Genomic DNA, 20,830 nt, shown 5'->3' with positions numbered 1-20,830 from the left:
TCTTCCTGGCTCATGGCCTTTGCTTTCCAGCCACCTGAGAGACTAGCGATTCAGATCCTTCTCTATAAGGCTTCTTTACACTCAGGTCTCAGTTCGTAGGTTATCTCTTCAGGAAGGCTGTGCCTGACATCCCATCTAAACCAACCTTTCCAAGCAGCCCCTCGGTCATGTTGCCCTCTTCCTTTTTATCATAGCATATTACCATCTGAAATGAGCTCACATTTTCCTGGTTCATTTTTTTGTGGTCTGTTTCCCCATTTTAGAAGATAAGCTCAAGGAGGGCCATTTTGTTCACTATATTTGCAGCACTTAGAACAAATATATAAACAAATAAGCATATTTTCTATATTAATACTGTAGTGGTACTATATTTAATAATAATATACTTTTTCACCGAAGAATGCAATAGTCCCAGATGCTCCCTTCCTGGCTCCTGGCCTTGTAGGTTTGTACAAGTTCCGTAGAAATCCTGCTTTCTGTCCCTACCTGTGAGTGGTATGAGTCTGTGCTGATGGTAACCGAGGCAAAGGACAGAAGCATTGTAGATAGTATGAGGATGTTGTTTGATGCTGCAATTCATAGGAAATAAAGCAAAACTGAAGTTCCTTTGGCCGGTCTCCACCTCTTGAGAGCCTATAATGTCTCCCATTGGGATGAAAACAAACCCAAGAATAACCTTCATTACAGAACATAGAACTAATGTTGTTGGATCCCAGAGCATGTTCTTTATAGAACAATTAAATGGTTGCCTTCTTTCAATCAAAGTTTGCAGAATAAATCTTAAAAGAGAGTGAGAAAGGGATGAGGGAAAGTTATTTATTTTAGGATTTTATTTATTTACTTATGAGAGAAAGAGCATGAGTGGGGGGAGAGGCGGAAGGAGATGGAGAAACAGGCTCCCTACGGGACAGGAAGCTGGACGTGGGGCTTGATCCCAGCCCCCTGGGATCACAACCTGAACCCAAGGCATACACCTAACCAACAGAACCACCCAGGCTCCCCATGAATGCTAATTCTTAATACTACTACACCCTTGGTTTTGATGAAAGGGCTTGACAGACACGAGTAATTTGGTAGGGAAACCGAATGGTCTTGAAGTACCTGATATTGGACGTGATTCCAAGAAAGCAGGCATTACCTTTACTCTTTGAGATGCAGGGTTAGAGATGGAAGAGATCCAAGAGATCCTCCTGAAAGGAGCCCTGGAAATGGCCCATCAGTCCCATGTTTTTTGAGAGGATCTGGTGGCTTCCTGCAGCGAATCCTTTCTACAGAAAGATTGGTTCAGACAACCTGCGGTATATGTTCATTGTGTGGAGAAGGAAAGAGGGCTGCCTGACTTAGTGGATTCCAGTGCCCCTGAGGAGCACCATGTAGATGGCAGGTGGGATTAGGGAATCTTGGGAGAAGTTTGAGAACAGAGAGGTGTGCTGTCCCCTTCAGAGGAGAAGCCAGCATGCTGGCTGCTCTGCACGGGCCCATGGCAACAGAGAACCCAAGTCGTCGTCGCTCGGCAATCTGCCCAGCACAGAGAGGATGCAACTCAAGACCCATTCAGAGGCAGAACAAACCCACCCACAGATTAGTGAATACAGCTGAGAGTCCATTAAAGAGCCTTAGTCAGTTGAGGAAGAGAAATCCAGCCAAACAATTCAACAGAGGTTTTTTATTGATGCAGAAGCAGTGGAAGCAAGGAAAGGAAGGAAGGACGTGCACCTCACTCCTCTAACTCTAAACCTGTGTTCTTTTACACCTTGCAATTCTAATTTATTTCATGAGGATATGTGAGAACTTTCACATCATATTTTGATGCATCTTCCAATACTCCTTCATTGTATTGCACTCATATATCACAAGTCAATTCTTCAGCTACTGACCAGGGAGCTAAAGTCTTTCATCAGGTGTTTGTTGGCTTCCTCTCCCGAGTACTTGGTAGCGGAGCTTCCAATACAGCGTTTGGAAAAGCAGCACTTTAATTATTTGTAATGACTACTCTACTGTAATACCATTACATATTCAGGAAGGGTACCATGGCAAGGATTTTTTAAAGGATTAAATGTGGAAGGAACTGGTAGCTGCAAGCCAAACAAAAGGATAACTTTAAACAAAAGAAAAAAAGGGGCATGTACAGCATATTTTATACTCAAAAAAGCTTCAAAAAAGTTGCCATGGCTGAGTAGGATGTTGTTTTCCTGGTTAAAAAACACAGAAGGAATCATTACAGTATTTTCATTTGGGGAAAAACAAAAAAATACTTCTAGGAGAGATTTTTCTCATGAGCCACCTATATACTCTTCTTAGTTAATACTTTTCTATCGAAAACAGAAATGTAAGGGCACCTGGATGGCTCAGTCAGTTAAGCGTTTGACTCTCAATTCTGGCTCAGGTCAGGATCTCAGGGTCATGGGATAGAGCCCCCTGTCGGGCTCTGTGCTCCGTACAGAGTCTGCTGGACATTCTCTCCCTCTCTCTCTGTCTGATTCTCCGCCTACTTGTGATCTCTCTGTCAAATAAATAAATCAATCTTAAAAATAAATAAGTAAATAAAACAAATGTAGAATTCGACATTCTACATAAAAAGGTGGCAGCTACTAAAAACATCTTTGTGGCAGCTACTAAAAACATCTTTATAATATCAGGAATAAATTATTATTTAAATCAACAAAAAGAAAAATGAATTGAGCATACACTGATTCAGAGCATATTAAGGAGGCTTCTCTCCTTGCCTAGAAAGAACGTTTCATGAACAGGTGCAGAGATCTAGTCATCTGGAGGGATTTGAGGCCTGTGGTTCAGGGACGTTTTTCCACTGTGTCTACAACACCAACATCGATGTCTGGAACTTGTATGCTGCTCAGAAATACACTGAATAAATAAAATGATGATTTTTTTTTTAAGATTTTATTTATTTATTTTACAGACAGATCACAAGTAGGCAGAGAGGCAGGCAGAGAGGGGGAGGGAAGCAGGCTCCCTGCTGAGCAGAAAGCCCAATGCAGGCCTCGATTCCAGGACCCTGGGATCATGACCTGAGCTAAAGGCAGAGGCTTTAACCCACTGAGCCACCCAGGTGCCCCAAAAATGATTTATTTAGCAAAACTCCATTAAGCACTTAAAAAAATCTAGTTGGTTAGGTGCATTACTATCTTAATATGTAAATTTTCTATGTCTGGGTGAAGTCCCAGAATTACAAGGTTATTAATAAAAAATCACCCACATGTGCCATAGTCTATCAACTATGCACAGAATAATGTTTTTCATGCATGGAATTTGCACTCTTCTCTAAATGTATCCTTATCATGATGATTTCTCTGTTAAAAAGAGTTTGGATCCATTGGATCGATGGTTCCAAACAGAACATTAGTTCTGTGTTAGCCTAGAGTTTGTTTGTTTTTTGTCTTCATAAATTAAGGTAGATATATGCCAAAGTATTGAATCAATGCCTATTTCAACTTAAAATTCAGAAAGAGCTCCTGTCTCATGTGTGCAGTAAAGTTACCAAGGAATTTTGCTGAAGAAAATAGGGTTATTTTGGCTCTATTTAAATAAATGGAACTTGGTATTTTTAGAATGACAATCCAAATCTTTCATTTGCCATTATTTAAATATTTATCTCCTACCCTAAATCTAACTTGAGGTAGTGGCTGATTTTATAAGCCAGGATGGGTGAAGTTATAACTCCAAATACACAAGTCAAATACATTGAAATACATGAATCCTTCAGTGCTCAATCAAAAGGTCTTGGCTCCTAGAGCTCATCTATCAGTCACCAGTGTTTGCAAATGTTTAATAAAATAAGATAGAAAATAAGTCAACTGTCCTGCAAAATATCTGCCTGAAATCTATATAGATATTGTCTTATTTGATGATTTTTATGTAGTGCACAATATGAGTTGGTAATGGGGAAAAATGAGAAAGCTTTCTTGAGTGACAGAAATTGTCTTCACTAGCAGTTCAAGATACAAAGTGCACGTTTTTACTTTGTGATATTCTACGTCTTTTGGCGAACAAGCTTTATAAAGCCTTTATCTAGACCTTATGCAGAGTCATGCACCGAACAGATTCTTAATAAATCTGAATCGACTGTTCTTTGACCACATTTTGTTAATGAGGTTTCCTGGTACCATGCCTGGGCTGATTAAAACTCACCCCGTGTTGGCTAAGCGCTGTTATCTAATAGCCTAAGATGTTTTGCTAAATAATATCCAGCACAGCACTAGTTGTTTTCCGAAAGAGCTTCCTACCCAGTCTAATTCAGCTACAGATTTGATATTGGCACAGGACCCATTACCTCCCAGACTTTCTTGTTTATTACTCTGGTGAAAGTGCCCTAACCTAATTGTTTGTAGGGGCTGAGGAAATCCCAGGTCTCTTTGTCATGGCCCAGCCAGGTTACAGTCTGCATTTCATTCTCCCCTGATGTCGTCTGACAGTCTTGGCCTTGGTAGAGCTGAATATACGTTCACATGTTACCAGTGGTTATAATCACAGTTTTAAATGTGCAGCACCAGTGCCCATCAGGGTCTCAGAGGAGGGAATTTGGCAGGAGAATGGTCCCTCACTGTGCCCCCAGGTAGCCTATCCACACCTGTCATCACCTGGCATCTATAGGCAAGTGAAATAATCTTCCCAATTTGTATGTGGGCATCATGCCATCCTAACAGATGGACATGAGTGTATGTAACTGGGAAATTATGCATATACATTAAATATGCAGACTATGAGCATGAGTCCTTTCTAGGAACATCCAAACATCTGTCTGCTCTGAGCTTTTGTGTATACTGTTTACACCATATGCCGTCACAGTGGGAGGGCCTTGTCGGAGAGGCAAAAAGGAGCACGCATGAATTTCAGGGAAATTATTTCATAGGGCTAATTTGCCTCATCCTGAGCAAAAGGAACATGTAACAAGTATTGTGAATATCTTTTTTATTATTTCAAGGGGGCGATTTTTAAATTTTGGAGGCAAACAAGCAACATTTTTGGACATTATAGGAAAAATAAAATTAAAATTTGAATCAATCCTAAAAATGTTTTTGTATATGTGTGTGTTATTTAAGCCTTGATAGATTCATTTAAAAGTTCAATGTTTCAATCCCTTCTATCTGAAACAAAGCTGCAGATCAAACCCATCAGCATTTGTAAAGCGCCTTATAACTCATCTTCAAGGCAAAGGGTATTTTTAATGTGTGTATGATTTATTTTTAATGTGTGTATGATTTATTTATTGCTGGTATACCCAAAGCTGTAAAGCATTCTCTATTATTTGAAGTGTAAAATCCCAGTAATTTTGAATCTTATCTAAAATAATATTAAGGTTCATCTGTAAGTATAACTCATTTTTTTCTAGACATTTATTTTCTTCTTTCTTTAAAATATGGGTAAGTTTTATTTAAAAAATTTTGTAATATTTCTGTTTCACATACCAGTTAAATACATAAGATTTTATTTTTATATTTATTATTTTATTATTATTTTATTTATTATAAATAATATGTTTATATCATGTTTATTTGTTAAAATATTTATTTTATTATTTATTTATCTCAAATAACTGGAAATTATTTTTTCCATTTTTGTTCATCCTGAATTGTCATAACTTAACCTTTCTTGGTCCCTTATGAACTTTTTCACATGCTTAGGGAATTATTTTTCTATCTCTATCTCTTTCTCTCTCAAAGGTCTTTTAATATCAAATAGGAAATAAAAAATACTAAAATAATATAAAATGCAAGTTATCATAATTACTACTTATAAACTTATATCTTTACTTTTCAGTGAATGTATGTGCTAGCTAATTGAGTGCTAACATTAAAAATGCCATAAAACTACAACCACCCATTCATAGTATAATTATTTTATGACTGCAGAACCTTAGAACTCAGTACCACTCAGATGAACTATGTGGTGATATTTTTTTTTAATAAGATAACATTTATAAGGTAAATTTGGAATGTTTTGTTTACTTGTATCTTTAAGGTTCTATATAACTGAAAAAAATGATTTTATATAACTGAAGAATCAGCAAAACATGCCATAATTAAATGTTCAACTGGATATACAATTTTCAGGTAGACTTATGTTCTAGTTATGAAAGATTAATTCAAAATTAGATCTGTGCTTACTGAAGACTGGAAAAAGCACTATAATATAAAATTACAGATTTAGGGTTTAGAAAATTATATTTATGTTATAAAAATAATCCACAGACTATATTCAGCCTAGAAAATATTTAGTATCAAGTATCCTTACCTGTGGGCATTAAAAATGTTCTCTTCCATATTTATTTGCAACATGTAGATGCTTCATTACTATAAATGCAGTGGTGTATATATTTTGAGTATCTAATTAGAAGAACTTGAGTTTATTAAATGACCTTGTCTTTTAATATTTAATAATCCACATACTGTAGTTAATAAGTTAACTGACATCTTCAGTGATACAAATTTACATTAACAGTATGTTTAGAAAAGTTTTATCACTGCATTATTTTACTAATCTCTTATGCAATCTTTGTGCTAATATTTTATTATCACAAATATGTGTGGATGACATTCAGATTTACTCTCCCAACCCAGATCTGAATTTCTAAGATAACCCTTAATGTCACTTTGACATTTTAAACCTTAGGTAATTGAAATCAACTACAAGGGATGCCAGGATGGCTCAGCTGGTTAAGTGTCTACCTTCAGCTCAGGTCATGATCCCGGGGTCCTGGGATAGAGTCCTGCATCTGGCTCAAGTCTGAATTACCTCTCCCCCTGCCACTTCCCCACACTGAGCATGCTCTCTCTCTCAAATAAATAAAATCTTTTTTAAAAAGACCAAATACAAATTCTCTACCTCTAAGCCTTTTTTCCCCCCTAATTTCTTCTTTTATCTGGTTAATGTTCTACTTCTAGTCATCTCTACAGTTAAAAATGTCTTTTGTCCCTACCTTTCCCAATCATATCATTCACTTACCAGTAGAAGACTCCTAAATTTTTTTGTGGTTGCCCATATTCTCTCTCTCTTAACCCACCACACACCTGCACACACAGATTTTCATTGTTGCTGCAGTTTATCTGAGCCAACCACATTGTTCTGGTCTCCTGCCCAAGATATGGCTTGTGTCTGTCCACTCCATGACTCTTTCATATTGTCCTATTAAGTGAACTGTCAAAAAAATTGCCATTCATTGCCAATCATTGGCAATATGCCATTCATTTTTTTTAAAAATATCAATTACTACCGTTTTTGGTAATCAATAACCGGTTTCATGTTTAATCCGCATCTAACCATTTTTAAGTAAGAGAACAGCAATAGTTATTTTGTTCTGTTGAACAAAAGCTCCACCAGCATTAACGTTAATACATTTATCAAAGCTCTCAGCTTTGTAATCTTAAGAACTTGGTTTTGTCAACACTTTATATATTCATTGATACCAAATTGGGATTATACACATAGGATTTTGATAGGGAAAATGTTCTTGTAACAAAAATAAATAAATAAATAAATAAATAAAGGAGCAAAGGAAGACTGGGAAGCCCTCACATCACAATATCTGACCTAAAGGAAAGAGAAGTGGAAAGGCCTATTCTGTTCTAGTGCAATGACATTAAAACCAAGTTCAGGGGAGCCTGGGTAACTCAGTCAGTGGTGTGTTCAACTCTTGGTTTCTGCTCAGGTCATGATCTTGGGGTTGTGAGGTTGAGCCCTGTGTCAGGCCCCATGCTTGGTGGGGAGTCTGCTTGAGATTCTCTCCCCTCCTCCAGTTTTTTTATCCCCCATCTAAAATAAATAAATTAATTAATTTAAAAAAAAAAAAACACAGCCAATTCAGTAAGGCAGTCAGAGAATCCTTGAGGCACAGACCGAGGCGTCCCGTGACTCCCCGGAATGGCCCTCTTTTAGCATTTTGACCATATCTGGTCATTGACTAGGAGTTGCTCTTAGGGAGCATGGCCTTGAGAGCAAGAAGATTTCAGAACAGAGCAACGGGGATTCCTAGTCAATTACATCTGTAGGTAGAGGCCTGTTCTTTTGACCACCACAACCCTGGAAGATGGTCATTTCTTTAAACAGAATATGTAGCTAGGTTCATAGAAAGATGGTCATTTCTTTAAACAGAATATGTAGCTAGGCTCATAGAAAACTTGATTGTATATCAACAATAGCTGTTTTGCTTACACGAAGAATTAACCCACAGTGTCAGATATTCATGTCAGTAAGATGAAGATTTTCTCCCTGTCAGCAGGTTTCCGTCTAGACACTAAATTCCAATCTGCAGATGGATCAGTGAGCACCGACTCTGAATAAAGAATTTTAAGTAGACATTTCAAACTTTAGTGACACTAGGGTATGACATTAGCTATATTTACCGCCACATGAGGGCTATACCTACCCCAAGAAACGTGTAGCTCACACCTGGGCCTGCACACCCTCCTTCGGACAGGAAAGGAGAAAGCCTGCTGAAGTAAGCCTCTCCGACTGGTCTCTCGTGTTCCACGCTGGTCAGCCCCCTCTAGATTTGTTAGTTTTTGCATAAAACAAACCACCAGAATGCTGGCTTAATGCACCCCTTTATTATTCCCATTCTGGGAGCAAGAAGGTGAATTGTTTTTTCAGTCTTCATCCACTTGACTCATGTTGGATGGTCTAGGATGACGTCACTCTCATGTTTGGGAACTCAGATGGGATGGTAAGAGGGAAGGGGTGGCTGGAGCCTCTCTCCACATGGTCTCTCTTTATCCAGAAAGCCAGCATGGGCTTCTTTACCTGGAGGCATATGTCTCAGTGACAAGAAAGGGCAGGTTCCAGAGTATGGAAGCACCTTTCAAGTCTTTGCTTTTGTCACCTGTCTTCTTGTCCAATTGGCTAAGACAAATCACATGGATAATATCAGAGTCAGTGTAATGGGATCTCTCTAAGGTATGGATGCAGGGAGGTCTGATCTCCTCCTCCCCCTCTTCTTTATGAGTATCTGATACATGAGACTACATCTACATTATTACATTTTCTGATTCTAGCATAAAAGTAGAATTTACATATATTGGATTCATCTCCAATTTCTTAGTTTTTCAATTTCAGGGTTGCCAACAATGAAAATCTATCTTGTTTTACAGTTAATAAGGACCCTGAGAGTTCATGGATCTTCTTCAGATAAGAAAACAAAATGATTCCCCTTACCAATTAGGACTATTACATCAGGAAATTACAGAATTAGTATTTCATTTTAATGGTGGCTGGCCAGTTCACTCAGAAGTAGCAATTCGTCCCATTCCCTGATCCTAAGGAAATAATAGACATGTTTATTCTTCAGTTTGGTGGTTGCGTGAATGTGAAAATTAAGAAGTAGAAGTGGAATATATATATATTACAGTGGAAACTGTAATTTTCTACTGTATAGCTCTCTGTCAGCCAAGTGTGCTGAGCCCATTACGAGATGCTGAAGAGGATGAACATGAAAGCAACATGTTAAAAATAAGAAGATAAATACTTTGGAGTGACTAGTACTTCTGCTTGAAATCAAGGCAATTTTTGGAGCATGACGTAAAGCTGTGCATTAGAAATCCTTGTAGGCTGAATGCATCCCTGCCTTTTTCTGAACAGAAGTGGGTGGGTAAGGATACAAAGTATTTAGTTAATATTACTGTAACACATACATGCTGAGCTAAACCGACAACATTGGTAAGAGGATATATTTGTGTTTTGGGGCACACAACTGAGCTTCAAACATCATTTCTGTCAGCCTTCCCTTTACAGATATTTCTAGTGTCCACTTATAGGCCCTTCTTCAGCACTAGCAAATCCACTACCATGTTTTCACTTAAACATATATTTAGAAAAAGAATTTAATTAGTGGCCATTTGGTAAAAATAACCAATTATTCAATTTTGTACTATTCAAGCAGGGGTGCTGTATGGGGGGTGTGGGGGTGTGTGTTAATAAAAGGAGAGACAGGTAAGACTGATACTTGTTTTTTAAAGAGTATTCATTGTTAGTGACTCCAATCATTTCTTTGGGCTCATTAAAATGATGGACATATTTCCACACTGATGAAAGATAAAGTCCCTTTGACTTTGACTGAATCTCTGGTTAATGCTGTGAAATTTGCCTTTCGCTGTGGCTATCTTTCCATCATCCCAATGCTAGAACGCCAGAAATCCCTTATTTTTAAGTATTGTCCGTCAGGTTGTTTGGTTGGATCACGCAGCTTCTCGGTTGTATGAAACTTTGCTCTGTGGTTTGTCCTTCTTTATGATTTTAACACAGGGTCTGCTCCGGGCCTTGAGACCACCCCTTTTTGGTTTATGCATCAGGAGGTGTTTGAGACTCATGCAGCCATCACAGTTTACACATACCATCCCAGGAGAGCTGTTTTTCAGTATTCCTTATGCTAATCACCACTTTGGTATATTCCACGATTTTGTTCTGTATTGCTGTCTTTCCTTTTCTGGCTAATACATCAAGTGATATCCCAGCACATTTCATCTGATTTCCTGCTGAGTACTTCCTTGATAAAAGAAGCAACTTCAATTTCTCTATATAAAAATAGGAATTTAAAGTATATACACTTTCTACATCACTTTAGATTTTCATATACAAGACCCCAGAAAATGGATGAAAAATGTCCTTTTGTATTGTTTTTGTTCAGCTCTAAGAACCCCCCATTCCCCATTTTAACTCATCAGGTCCTGTTTTTTTTGTTTTTGTTTCTCTAGGACTACAATGATGAGATTCGTCAGGAACAGCTACGTGAATTATCTTACTTAAATGGCTCAGAGGACTCTGGTCGTGGCAGAGGCATTAGAGGCAGAGGGATCAGAATAGCTCCCACAACCCCTTCAAGGTACATTAGCTCTTACTTGAAATAAATTAACAGCAAACACGGATGGCAAGCCTTTGCCGACCTGCCCAGTGCCATGGTCACAGGTAGGAATAAACAACAGTGGCCACCACAATAAAAACCATGACAGTGGATGCTTATATAATGCATAAGAACTTTCATAAATTAACTCACCAAGCCTTCCATACCAGGCTTAAGTATCATTCACAGGTGACAGATTGAGGTACAGAAAGGTGTAAAGAATTTGCCCAAAGTTTCATAAGCGGTCTGACTCTAGAATTCACAGGTAGGGCTCTTAACAACTATCCCAAGAAAATAAGAGGCATAAACCTGAGACTTTCTTCTTTGTGGTTCTGTGCTCAGGATTAGAGCATGCAGATGATACAATTCTTTGCCTTTTTTGAACCAGGATGCTCTTGCATGAAGAGAAAGTTAAAAATATGTCTGTGCCTTAAGTGGCCCTTGAATTGATAGTCTTTCTGGATAGGTAGAGAGACAGGGATGAGGAGCTAGGAAGGTAGATGTTTAGATAGATAGGGAGAAAATATCTATGCCACTAGTCCAGAAAGCCAGAAAGGCATACTTCTTATATGGCTGATGGTAAGAGTATTGAAAGTTCAGGTACATTTGACTTTGGAATGCCTTTGGTCAGCAGAGGAGGATTTTATTTGATATTATTCACTTCACACACACACACACACACAAAATTGGGATCTTTCTGCATCAGAATTTGTTTTGTATGATTCTGAATTAGTCCAGCTTTCAATAGAAAGCATTGGTTTGTGAAGAGGTAAAGCAAAAAATACTCATAGCCTTCACACACTGACTGTGTAATTCAGTCATTCTCTCTACCCTGTTAGAGTTGGCCTTCAAATCTCTCAAGGATATAGATCTAGAATATTATTTCATACACTGCATAGAAATCATCATTAGAGATTTTAGGATACTTTGCTGATTCAATTTATTTAATAAATTATGCCCCAAATATTGTCAGCCACCAGTGTCAAAAATCAGTTTTAACATTTAAATCATAAACATCTCCATTTTGCAGTTAATCAGAAAAAAAATGATAAATATCCAAGTAAAATACCAAGGCAATGGCTATTTAAAAATAAAATGTGTCAATTCTGAAAATTACATTTAACTAAAGGAAAACTTCTTAAAATCTTCCAGAGATTATTACATTTTTATCCCTAAAGATGAAAATAAGTGCTCTCTAATGCTAATTAGCTAATTATTGCTAAAAATTAATGTGACATAACTTTTTTTATGGACATACTTTTATGGAATCAGTCTTTTATAAAATCTTGTACATTTCTAAGCTCATCATGATGGGTTGTGAAATGATATCGTTACAGGTAATCTTAAATTGATTAAATCATGTGCCTTAAATAATGGAACTGTCACTTTTGTAATTCCCAAAATGCCAAATTTTATATGGTGTAACCTAGTATATATTGAATTTTATATAGTGTAACCTAATATATATTTAGAAAGTCTACAGATGGGGAACAAGTTTTTTCTATTCTATATTCCTTGAAATTAGGACCATTTCTTAAAAAATACATTAACTAACTTTTGAGATTATAAATTCGTATTAATATATTTTATTTTGTGATGCTCCTTAATGTATCATTATGTTTCAGAATTTCAGCAGACCATATAAGATTCAATTTCAGTACAGTTTCATTCTAAAATATTAATATTTATGGTTTAATAAAGAATAGTGCATTGTGGTCTAGTTTTTTAAGTGTGCTAGAAAAAAAGTGTTTGAAAGTTTTGCTTTTTAAGAACACATATATCATACAAATCTGATACTACCTAATGTTGAAATTTAAACCTCACTTCAATGCTATATTGATATCATCAATATATTAACGTTAATGAAAGTAAATGGACCAGAATTCTGCTGTCTTCTATTTCAAACCACATGATGGAAAGTATCTACAGTTAAAAAAGAATAAGGAAACAGCTTTACAAAACAGAAGATCATATTGATTAGGAAGCTCTTGAAAACATGAGTTAATAGAAGCTAATTTGTATATGCTTAGGAAATTATGACTTTATTAAGTCATTCAATTACACTTATATAAGAATGGTGTCTGGGATACTTGAAAACTTCTATAATAATTTATTGGAAATATATTTAATTAAAGCAATTTTCATTTCAATAAATATAGGTATCAAAACTAATCTTCCAGTAATTGTGCATACCACAGAACAAAGCATTATGTCTATATATTATAATAACTTATAGTACATAATTGAAGAATTAGGATATTTGACATCTCTGACACACATTATCACTATATATTGATTGAGAGCAAACTGAGGAAAATAAAACATTAGGGGCGGATTTTGGAGGCTTTTGTTTACTACGATGAGAATTAATATATAGCACTAATGCAGTTTGTGAAAGACGGGGAGTAGTCATACTTGTTTCTAAGGAAGACTATTCAGTCTTCACTGTAAGTGAGAGAGAAGAATTAAAGCACTCAAAGAGAGACAAACAGAAAGACACTGACTTATGGCAGGGAAGCCAGTAAGAAGACGCCATTATCCAGGACAGAAATGAACTCCCTGGACTGTAGAGATATAGGACTAGCTTAGAGATTAGAATTTATAAGAATTAGTGCCCAATTAGATGTCGGAGAAGAAAAAATATTTGGCCCACGACAAGGATAACTCTCTGATGTCTAACCTAGTTAGGGATGAATGATATCATCCACTAAGATTAGGTGGAGAACCAATTTAAACAAAGAATAAAATTATTCCTATAATTAATTCAAGGACTGTGGATTGCTCGTGTCACCTTAGCAGGTGACTTGTACCTTCTGTGTAACTTGGTACTCAACCTTTAAAGTATCTCAGGAATAGCTACATAACAACATCATCAAGGTTTTAAAATTAGATAATACATATAAGGCAGTGGTTCCCAAATTGATCTGCACACAAATCCCTGAGAGATTCCTGCCGTTTGAGATTGTGATTTAATTGGCCTGGGGTGTGGTCTGGAATTTAGAGTTTTTCACAGTCTTCGGGAGATTCTAAATATTGCATATGCCTCAGTTTAACTTTTTTTTTTTAAAGATTTTATTTGTTTATTTGACAGAGAGAAATCACAAGTAGATAGAGAGGCAGGCAGAGAGAGAGAGAGAGGGAAGCAGGCTCCCTGCTGAGCAGAGAGCCCGATGCGGGACTCGATCCCAGGACCCTGAGATCATGACCTGAGCAGAAGACAGCAGCTTAAACCACTGAGCCACCCAGACACCCCCTTCGGGAGATTCTAATAGACCAGTGAAAGAACCTCCAATATGAGACATATAATCCAGGATATGGCACGTGTTAGGAAGGAAACAGGTAATAGTCATCATTAGTGTTAGAGAATGCAAGAGTCCAAAAAAGGTGTTTTCCAGCTAGTTATCAATGCACAGTGACATATGTAATAAGTGCAGTGGAATGGGGACTGTTTGGGTTTGGAAACAGGTAGGTTACTGGTAATCTCAGTCAAGATAATTTTCAACAAAGTGGGTAGACAATAACTAGATTGTATTCAAAGACTTTCAAGAAATCAGAAAAATGAAGGATACTGTAGTATAGATTCATCCAGGAATGGTATCCTAAAATAGGTGATGTGAGACTTCAGCTGAATCGGAGAAGAGAGATGTGAGATTAAAATTCAAAGGAAAGGAAACAGCCTATAAGAGGTGTTGAGTCAGATTCAGGAGACAGGTTTCTAGGGTTGTGTCTGGGACATAACTGAGGGAGGAAATAGGGTGAGAAATTACATTTGTGTGGGCATCATTTTCTTTTTATTTTACTTTTATTTTTATTTATTTATTTTTTAGAATGAGAGCTTGAGTGGGGAGAGGGGCAGAAGGAGAAGGGAGAGAGAGAATCTCAAGAACACCCCCTGCTGAGCACAAAGCCCCACATGGGACTCAATCTTATGACCCTGAGATCATGATCTGAGCCAAAATTACGAGTCTCTGCTCAACTGACTGAGCCACCCGGGGGCCCTGAGCATCCTATAATTTTAAAGCAGGAAGAATTGTTACAGATGCAGAGATTCGATTTTACCCATTAGGGAAAACAAAACAAAACAAAAATCCACCTTAAGCCTAGGGAGTTAGTTACATGACTTACTTACCTCTGATTATTCAGTGGGATAGACAGCACTTGTGAATGTAGTGTAGATATAATTTACTACCCACACCTGGGCACTTCTGAGAGTGTTAAAATGCTCAACTGAACGGGAAGCTAGGACAACAGTTGTAAATCAGAACTGTTCTAGGCAAACCTGGACATATGCTCACCCTGCTTAGGAGGAAACAGAGAGAAGCTTGGAGGCCCAGTGAAGGTAAAATTGGTCTTTACATCCTTTTTCATAGATGTGTTTTATATTATCATGGTAATATAGTATAGTGTATTCTCAGCTACTGCTGTATTTGAAATGGGCGCTGGGCCTTCTGGGTCCTTTGTATTTCACCTTCCCCAATCCAGGAGAACATTCTCGGTACATTAGACTTACAATAAATTGTTTGATAATTTCTCTATTCATCAGCTCTATAATCTATTTAAAACTTTTAAGGACTCTACCAGCATTCTTACCGTCCGCTCACAAAAGCTCATTTTCCGCAAGCAAGAAGGAGCCAGCTGACTGCTATTCATAGCTGAATGCAAAACCTCCATCCCCCACCCGTGGGCACAGCCAAACAGTGTGATTGTTGACATCCCCAGGATCATCATTTTCCCCAAAGCTTTAGTGTTCCCGCTGAAAGCAGTGCTTTCTGGAGGCCAGCCTTTCAGACATAATAAAAAGTGAAATAACCATGCTTTTGCCCAAAGACTTCAAACACTCAACCTTTCCAAAGGCCTTGGAAAACCATAAAAGTTGGCTGCAACCATTTGATCTTAGGCTTTTAATACAAGTTACTTGTGTGTCAAGCACCGTAGTACAGAGCATTCAGTCTACTCTTTTATCTCAGAACCCTGACGTATTTCACTAACACTGTAGTTACCATAGGCAAACAAATTATATTAGTTCAGGGGGTCGTATGCCCGATGACAAATCAGTGACAGTGAGTTGTGGTTTTAACGACCTCAAGCTTCAGCTACAAGAATAAGCAGAATGATATCACCGTGCTTCAAGTTCCACATTTTATTAAAGTGTGAAAGTGCAGTCAGATGTTTTTTTTTTCCTTTGTAAATACAACATTGCACCTCACTATCAATTACCTCCAGAGTGGAGGAGACATTGACATTCAGCAGTTCAGTTTCGTGGGTGGTCCAGCGGGTCATGCAGGTTTCCCCTGCTATCCAGCATGCCTGTGAGACCTTTCATAAGCTGAAATGGCATAAAGCAAAGAAGCAATTACCATTAATTTATATGGAAATTTTTTTGAGTGTTCCCAGACCCCTGAAAAATAACCTCTCAGGCTTTTCTGGTACCTTAGGACACATCCTGGTAATGGATACACAAAATAAATGAAGATAAAGCACAGGTGTTCACACAGTTCAAAGCTCTGAGGGCTTGGTATGGAGATGCTAAGTGTAGTTCTTGGGGAAGGAGCTTGGTGGAGACACTCTGGCTGCTTAGGGTACATGCTACCTCTGTACTGACTTGCTACAAAAAAAAAAAATGCTCAACACTATTTTTACTTTTCACCTTTTTTCATAAAAGTGGAAATCATCTTCTGATTTCTTTCAGTTAGCGAAAACAGGTGCCAATGTACGTCTTTTGTAAAAGCAAACTTGGCATACGGTGAACTTTTAAAAAGCAGGAAATACTTTGTGGGTTAGCTGAAGCTCTGATATGGGTCTGCTTGGAAAAACTGGAATAAAATGAGAGTGGGTTGGTTTGTGTTCATTTTTTTTTCCATTTTATATTAAAGCATTTTGCATGAGTTTCATTATGAGAAGTTATAGCCAACATTTACAAAATTTATTCTGCCGTAGAGATCAAAATACTTTATACCCTAAAGAAACTCAATTACACACACACACACACACACACACACACCTGGGAGCACTCATGCATACGGATAAATTTGGTTTTCTTCCTATCATATGGCGATAAGATGGGCATGCTATGTTTTAGTCTCTTTCTCTCATCCCTGATTTCTCATCTATACATGACCTGTTTCTCCTAGGGGCCGTGGGGGTGCCATTCCTCCCCCGCCACCGCCTGGACGAGGTGTACTCACCCCTCGAGGGACTACTGTGACTCGCGGAGCTCTTCCAGTGCCCCCTGTAGCAAGAGGAGTCCCAACCCCACGAGCCCGGGGGGCACCGACAGTGCCAGGATATAGGGCACCCCCTCCTCCAGCCCATGAAGCTTATGAAGAATATGTAAGTACCCTTGAGAAATCAGTGGGTGGGAAGAGTTCAGCTGGTTGGGTAATAGGTTAACCCTCAGAGACACTCAATACAGAGAGTCACAGAAAACAAAGGTCATTTGCAACAAAATTTAAGCAGCGCATTTAAAGGAGAGCATTTTGAGAAAACTTTTATTTTCCAGGTGCCATGATTGTTGGTGCCAGTTAAACAGTTTGCATTTTAAAAGTCAAACTATCCTGAGGTTTTCTTATTCTTTAGAAGATCAATTTCAAAATGGATATAATTATGAATATAATGTAAATTGTCATATACTCAGAAGTTTCTTCTAGGACATGTTAAAGATGAGCATGAAAATCACTCAGAAGCATTTGACAGATAAAATATAATTGCCTTGTAAACTTTGGTAAGAATGTAAGATCACGCGACTGGTCTTTCATTTAAATATCCTTGCTCTCTCTTTCACCATATGAAATATATGGGATTGGCAGATGTGAAGAATTCAAAAAATATAGAATGAGCAGAAGGAATGAGGTGTCTATAGGCATTCTCCTCCCTTCCTAACCACTGGGTCACGATATACACCCTTTGACCTTTCATCCAGGTTGTTAATATTCCACTGGTCACATGTATTCTAGTCCTGGTGACTAGAATATTGGTCACATGTATTCTAGTCCTGGTGACTAGAATATTTACAGGGCACTGTAAAAAGGGACAGGTTCTTAATCACTTGTGTAACCATAGCAAATCTACTGTAAATGTTAAAGTTAATTGACGCAAGCCAGTCGTCATCTTATGAAATAGATTCATTTTACCTTTAAACTTTCGAGCAAGCTCATCCCTGGTCTGGGTGTTTATTTCATTGAACCATGCACAGACACGCTGTCTTCTTAAATGTCCTCTGTGAGTGGTTACTCATTAAACATAAACTCTTAAATAATAATAAAAAAAACCAACAACATAAACTCTTCAAGGACAGTTACCATCACATGCTAGACACTCAAAACATATAAATGTTTAATGAACTGGTTAATAACAAAGTAAAATATATTCTAAAACAAAGTGAACATTATCGATAGGTGTCACTAAAAAATGTATTAGTGCTTGGAATATGTTAGTATTTAGAAATAACGTTACTGCTTAATATGGAACATTGACTCTATTTGCAAGAGTGAGAAAAATTAAGTTTAGAAATCCATTTCTACTGGAAAAGAAGAAATACATTCATCTAAAGTATGTTTTATGCCAAAAAAAGTCTTTTATACGGTATCAGGTATCAATATTTAAAATCTTTTGACAATCTTAAAATTGCAAAATTGGAAACAAAATGTATTCTACCCTGTGAACAAGACTACAAGACAGGAAACACAGAGCCTAGTCTTGATTCTGCCATCTCTTTCCTGAGATATATAATGTATGAAATACGAACTTGTTAAATGGGTGAACATCCACAACAGGGATGATGAGGTTTGGGGGGTTTCTTTTCTTTTCTTTTTTTTTTTCCCAAGTCTCCAAGAAACCTTCTACCTCTGCCATCTTTATGTATATTGCTACTCTGGTGTGTTTTTATCTTCCAAATAGAAGTTTAAATAGTCAGATCTTACTTCAAAAACTTAAAGAGAGAGAAAACTTTTTCAGTTAATTGTGGTCAACACTGTTATTAACCAGAAAATGTTTAGGGCATGTGAAATTTACAGGGCACTGTGAAAGAGAATAAGATTGGCAAAACATTGTAGCTTTGGTATAGCTAAGAAAACGCTGTAGCCTTCCATGTGCATTCCAATTTATAGTCAGATAAATCACTGGAATGCAGACCCAGTAAGAGTAAGCTACAAAAGCATAAAGAGTCTATAGCAACATGAATGAGAAAGTTTATATTCTCAATGGAAATCTAGGAGGAGGGTAGTTCTTAGAGTAAGGAAAGGAAACTATGTAAAGTCATATAATCTGAATTTTTTACTTAGATATTTGGGAAGTATCCAGTCCCTTTTATTTATTCACCCAATCATTGACTGAGCCTCGCTCTTATTGTAGGCACTGTCCTGAAAGTCCTGGAGATGTAGCTGTGAACAAAACAGACCAAACAGCTGCTTCCTTAAAGTTCACATTTTAGCGGGAGGAGAGCAAACACATGTCACTGAGTGAACCAAGTAATGCCAGGTAGACATAAATGCTCTGGGGTTAAGTGGGAGGCCCCTACTGTACCATGGGCTGTCGGGGAAGGTCTCTGTGCTGGCAAGACTTGAACAAATGCATCACGAAGCGAAGGTCCAGTCTCAGGGGCTGCCTCCATAAAAGGCATCACTGGTAAAGGAAACAAGGAGTACAGATACCCTGAAATGGAACCTGCTTGGAATATTTGGGGAACAGCAAGGAGGATGTTACAGCTGGAACAGGATGTGTGAGGCCGAGGTGGTAGATGAGATAAGGTGAGGGGATGGACAGGACTGTGGGGCAGGAGAGTGACATGATCAGATTTATGTTTGAAGAGGTTTATTCTGCGGACATCTGGAGAACAGAATATGGGGTGGGCACAGAGTAGAAACAGAGATGGGCAAGTGACTTTTTGCAGTCATTCCGCATGGACAGAATAATGGCTTGGAGGGGATGAGAAGACATCGGAGTCTGAGAGCACTGGGAAAATGGTCTGTTAGGATTGGATGATGGGCTGGATGTAAAACTTGCGAAAAAAGAAACGAAATGAAATCTTTGTGAAGTTTCTGTGAAGTGCAGGTTACACTGAACCTTGAACTGAACAAGTGGGTTAAATGGAGGGGTCCTTTATTGAAATGAGGAGCGCCAGAGAGGGAAGGGGAAAATCTAGCCTGAGGGAACGTCAGTTGCGTTGCTGGAGGGAAGGGACCTGACCTGAGAGACACAGAGCTGCATCCCGAGGTTTGCATTCTCACCACGTCACTTGCTCTGTCATTTGTAAATACTCGGAGGCTTGGATTTCCCTTTCTACAGGAAAGGGGAAATGTGTTCATCTAACGTATGTTTTATACAGTATCAGGTATCAGTATTTAAAATCTTTAGACAATCTTAAAATTGCGAAACGAGAAACAATAAATATACTCTCCCCCATAAACAACCCTCAGGTCAGGAAACCCAGAGCCTAGTCTTCTGCCATCTCTTTCCTGAAACCTAGTAGGTATGACATAAGTACCTATTGAATGAATGAATTAAAAGTTCACAACAGTGTGTGTTGGGGGGAGAGGGGGTGGTTCATATGAATAGAGAGTCATGAAATCCAGTAATAGCAATGCCATCAGGCCTAAAAGAACAAAGAACCAGAAAATTTTCAAGAATCCTTATATCTCATGTCTGTTCTTTGCATATATGTTTCTTCTTTTAATTTAAATTCAATTAGCCAACATATAGTACACCATTAGTTACAATGTAGTGTTCAATGATTGATCAGTTGTGTGTAACACCCAGTGCTTGTCACATCACGTGCATCTGATTTTATTCACTTAATCTACATACTGAATTTGCTGCCGTCTCTGATCAATGTTTGTCCATCCTAGGGCTGCCATATTCGTGACCAGTCCTTGTCACCTACAGATACTGACTGGTTTGTCCGTCTCTCAGTCCTAGTCTAGATCCCCAGCGAAGGAATGATGTTTACCCAGGCTTGTCAAGTGTCCAACACTAGTCAGTCAGCTA

The 20,830-nt window shown here is 37.9% G+C and overlaps 1 protein-coding gene across 11 annotated transcripts in view; it reads left to right on the top strand.

Annotated features, from left to right (window-relative positions):
* KHDRBS2 (KH RNA binding domain containing, signal transduction associated 2) overlaps positions 1-20,830 on the top strand; it is a 601,759-nt gene that overhangs the window by 377,716 nt on the left and 203,213 nt on the right. For all 11 annotated transcript variants that reach the window (XM_032340352.1, XM_032340351.1, XM_032340350.1 and 8 more), the window contains exons 5-6: positions 10,704-10,831; positions 16,981-17,179. In XM_032340352.1, coding sequence (XP_032196243.1) covers positions 10,704-10,831; positions 16,981-17,179 — 327 coding nt within the window. The remainder of the gene's footprint in view (positions 1-10,703; positions 10,832-16,980; positions 17,180-20,830) is intronic.

This window comes from Mustela erminea, chromosome 4 (genome assembly GCF_009829155.1).
Source record: "Mustela erminea isolate mMusErm1 chromosome 4, mMusErm1.Pri, whole genome shotgun sequence".
NCBI lineage: Eukaryota > Metazoa > Chordata > Mammalia > Carnivora > Mustelidae > Mustela > Mustela erminea.
Note: the sequence above shows the minus strand (reverse complement) of the source record. Positions and strands in the feature narration are given on the sequence as shown.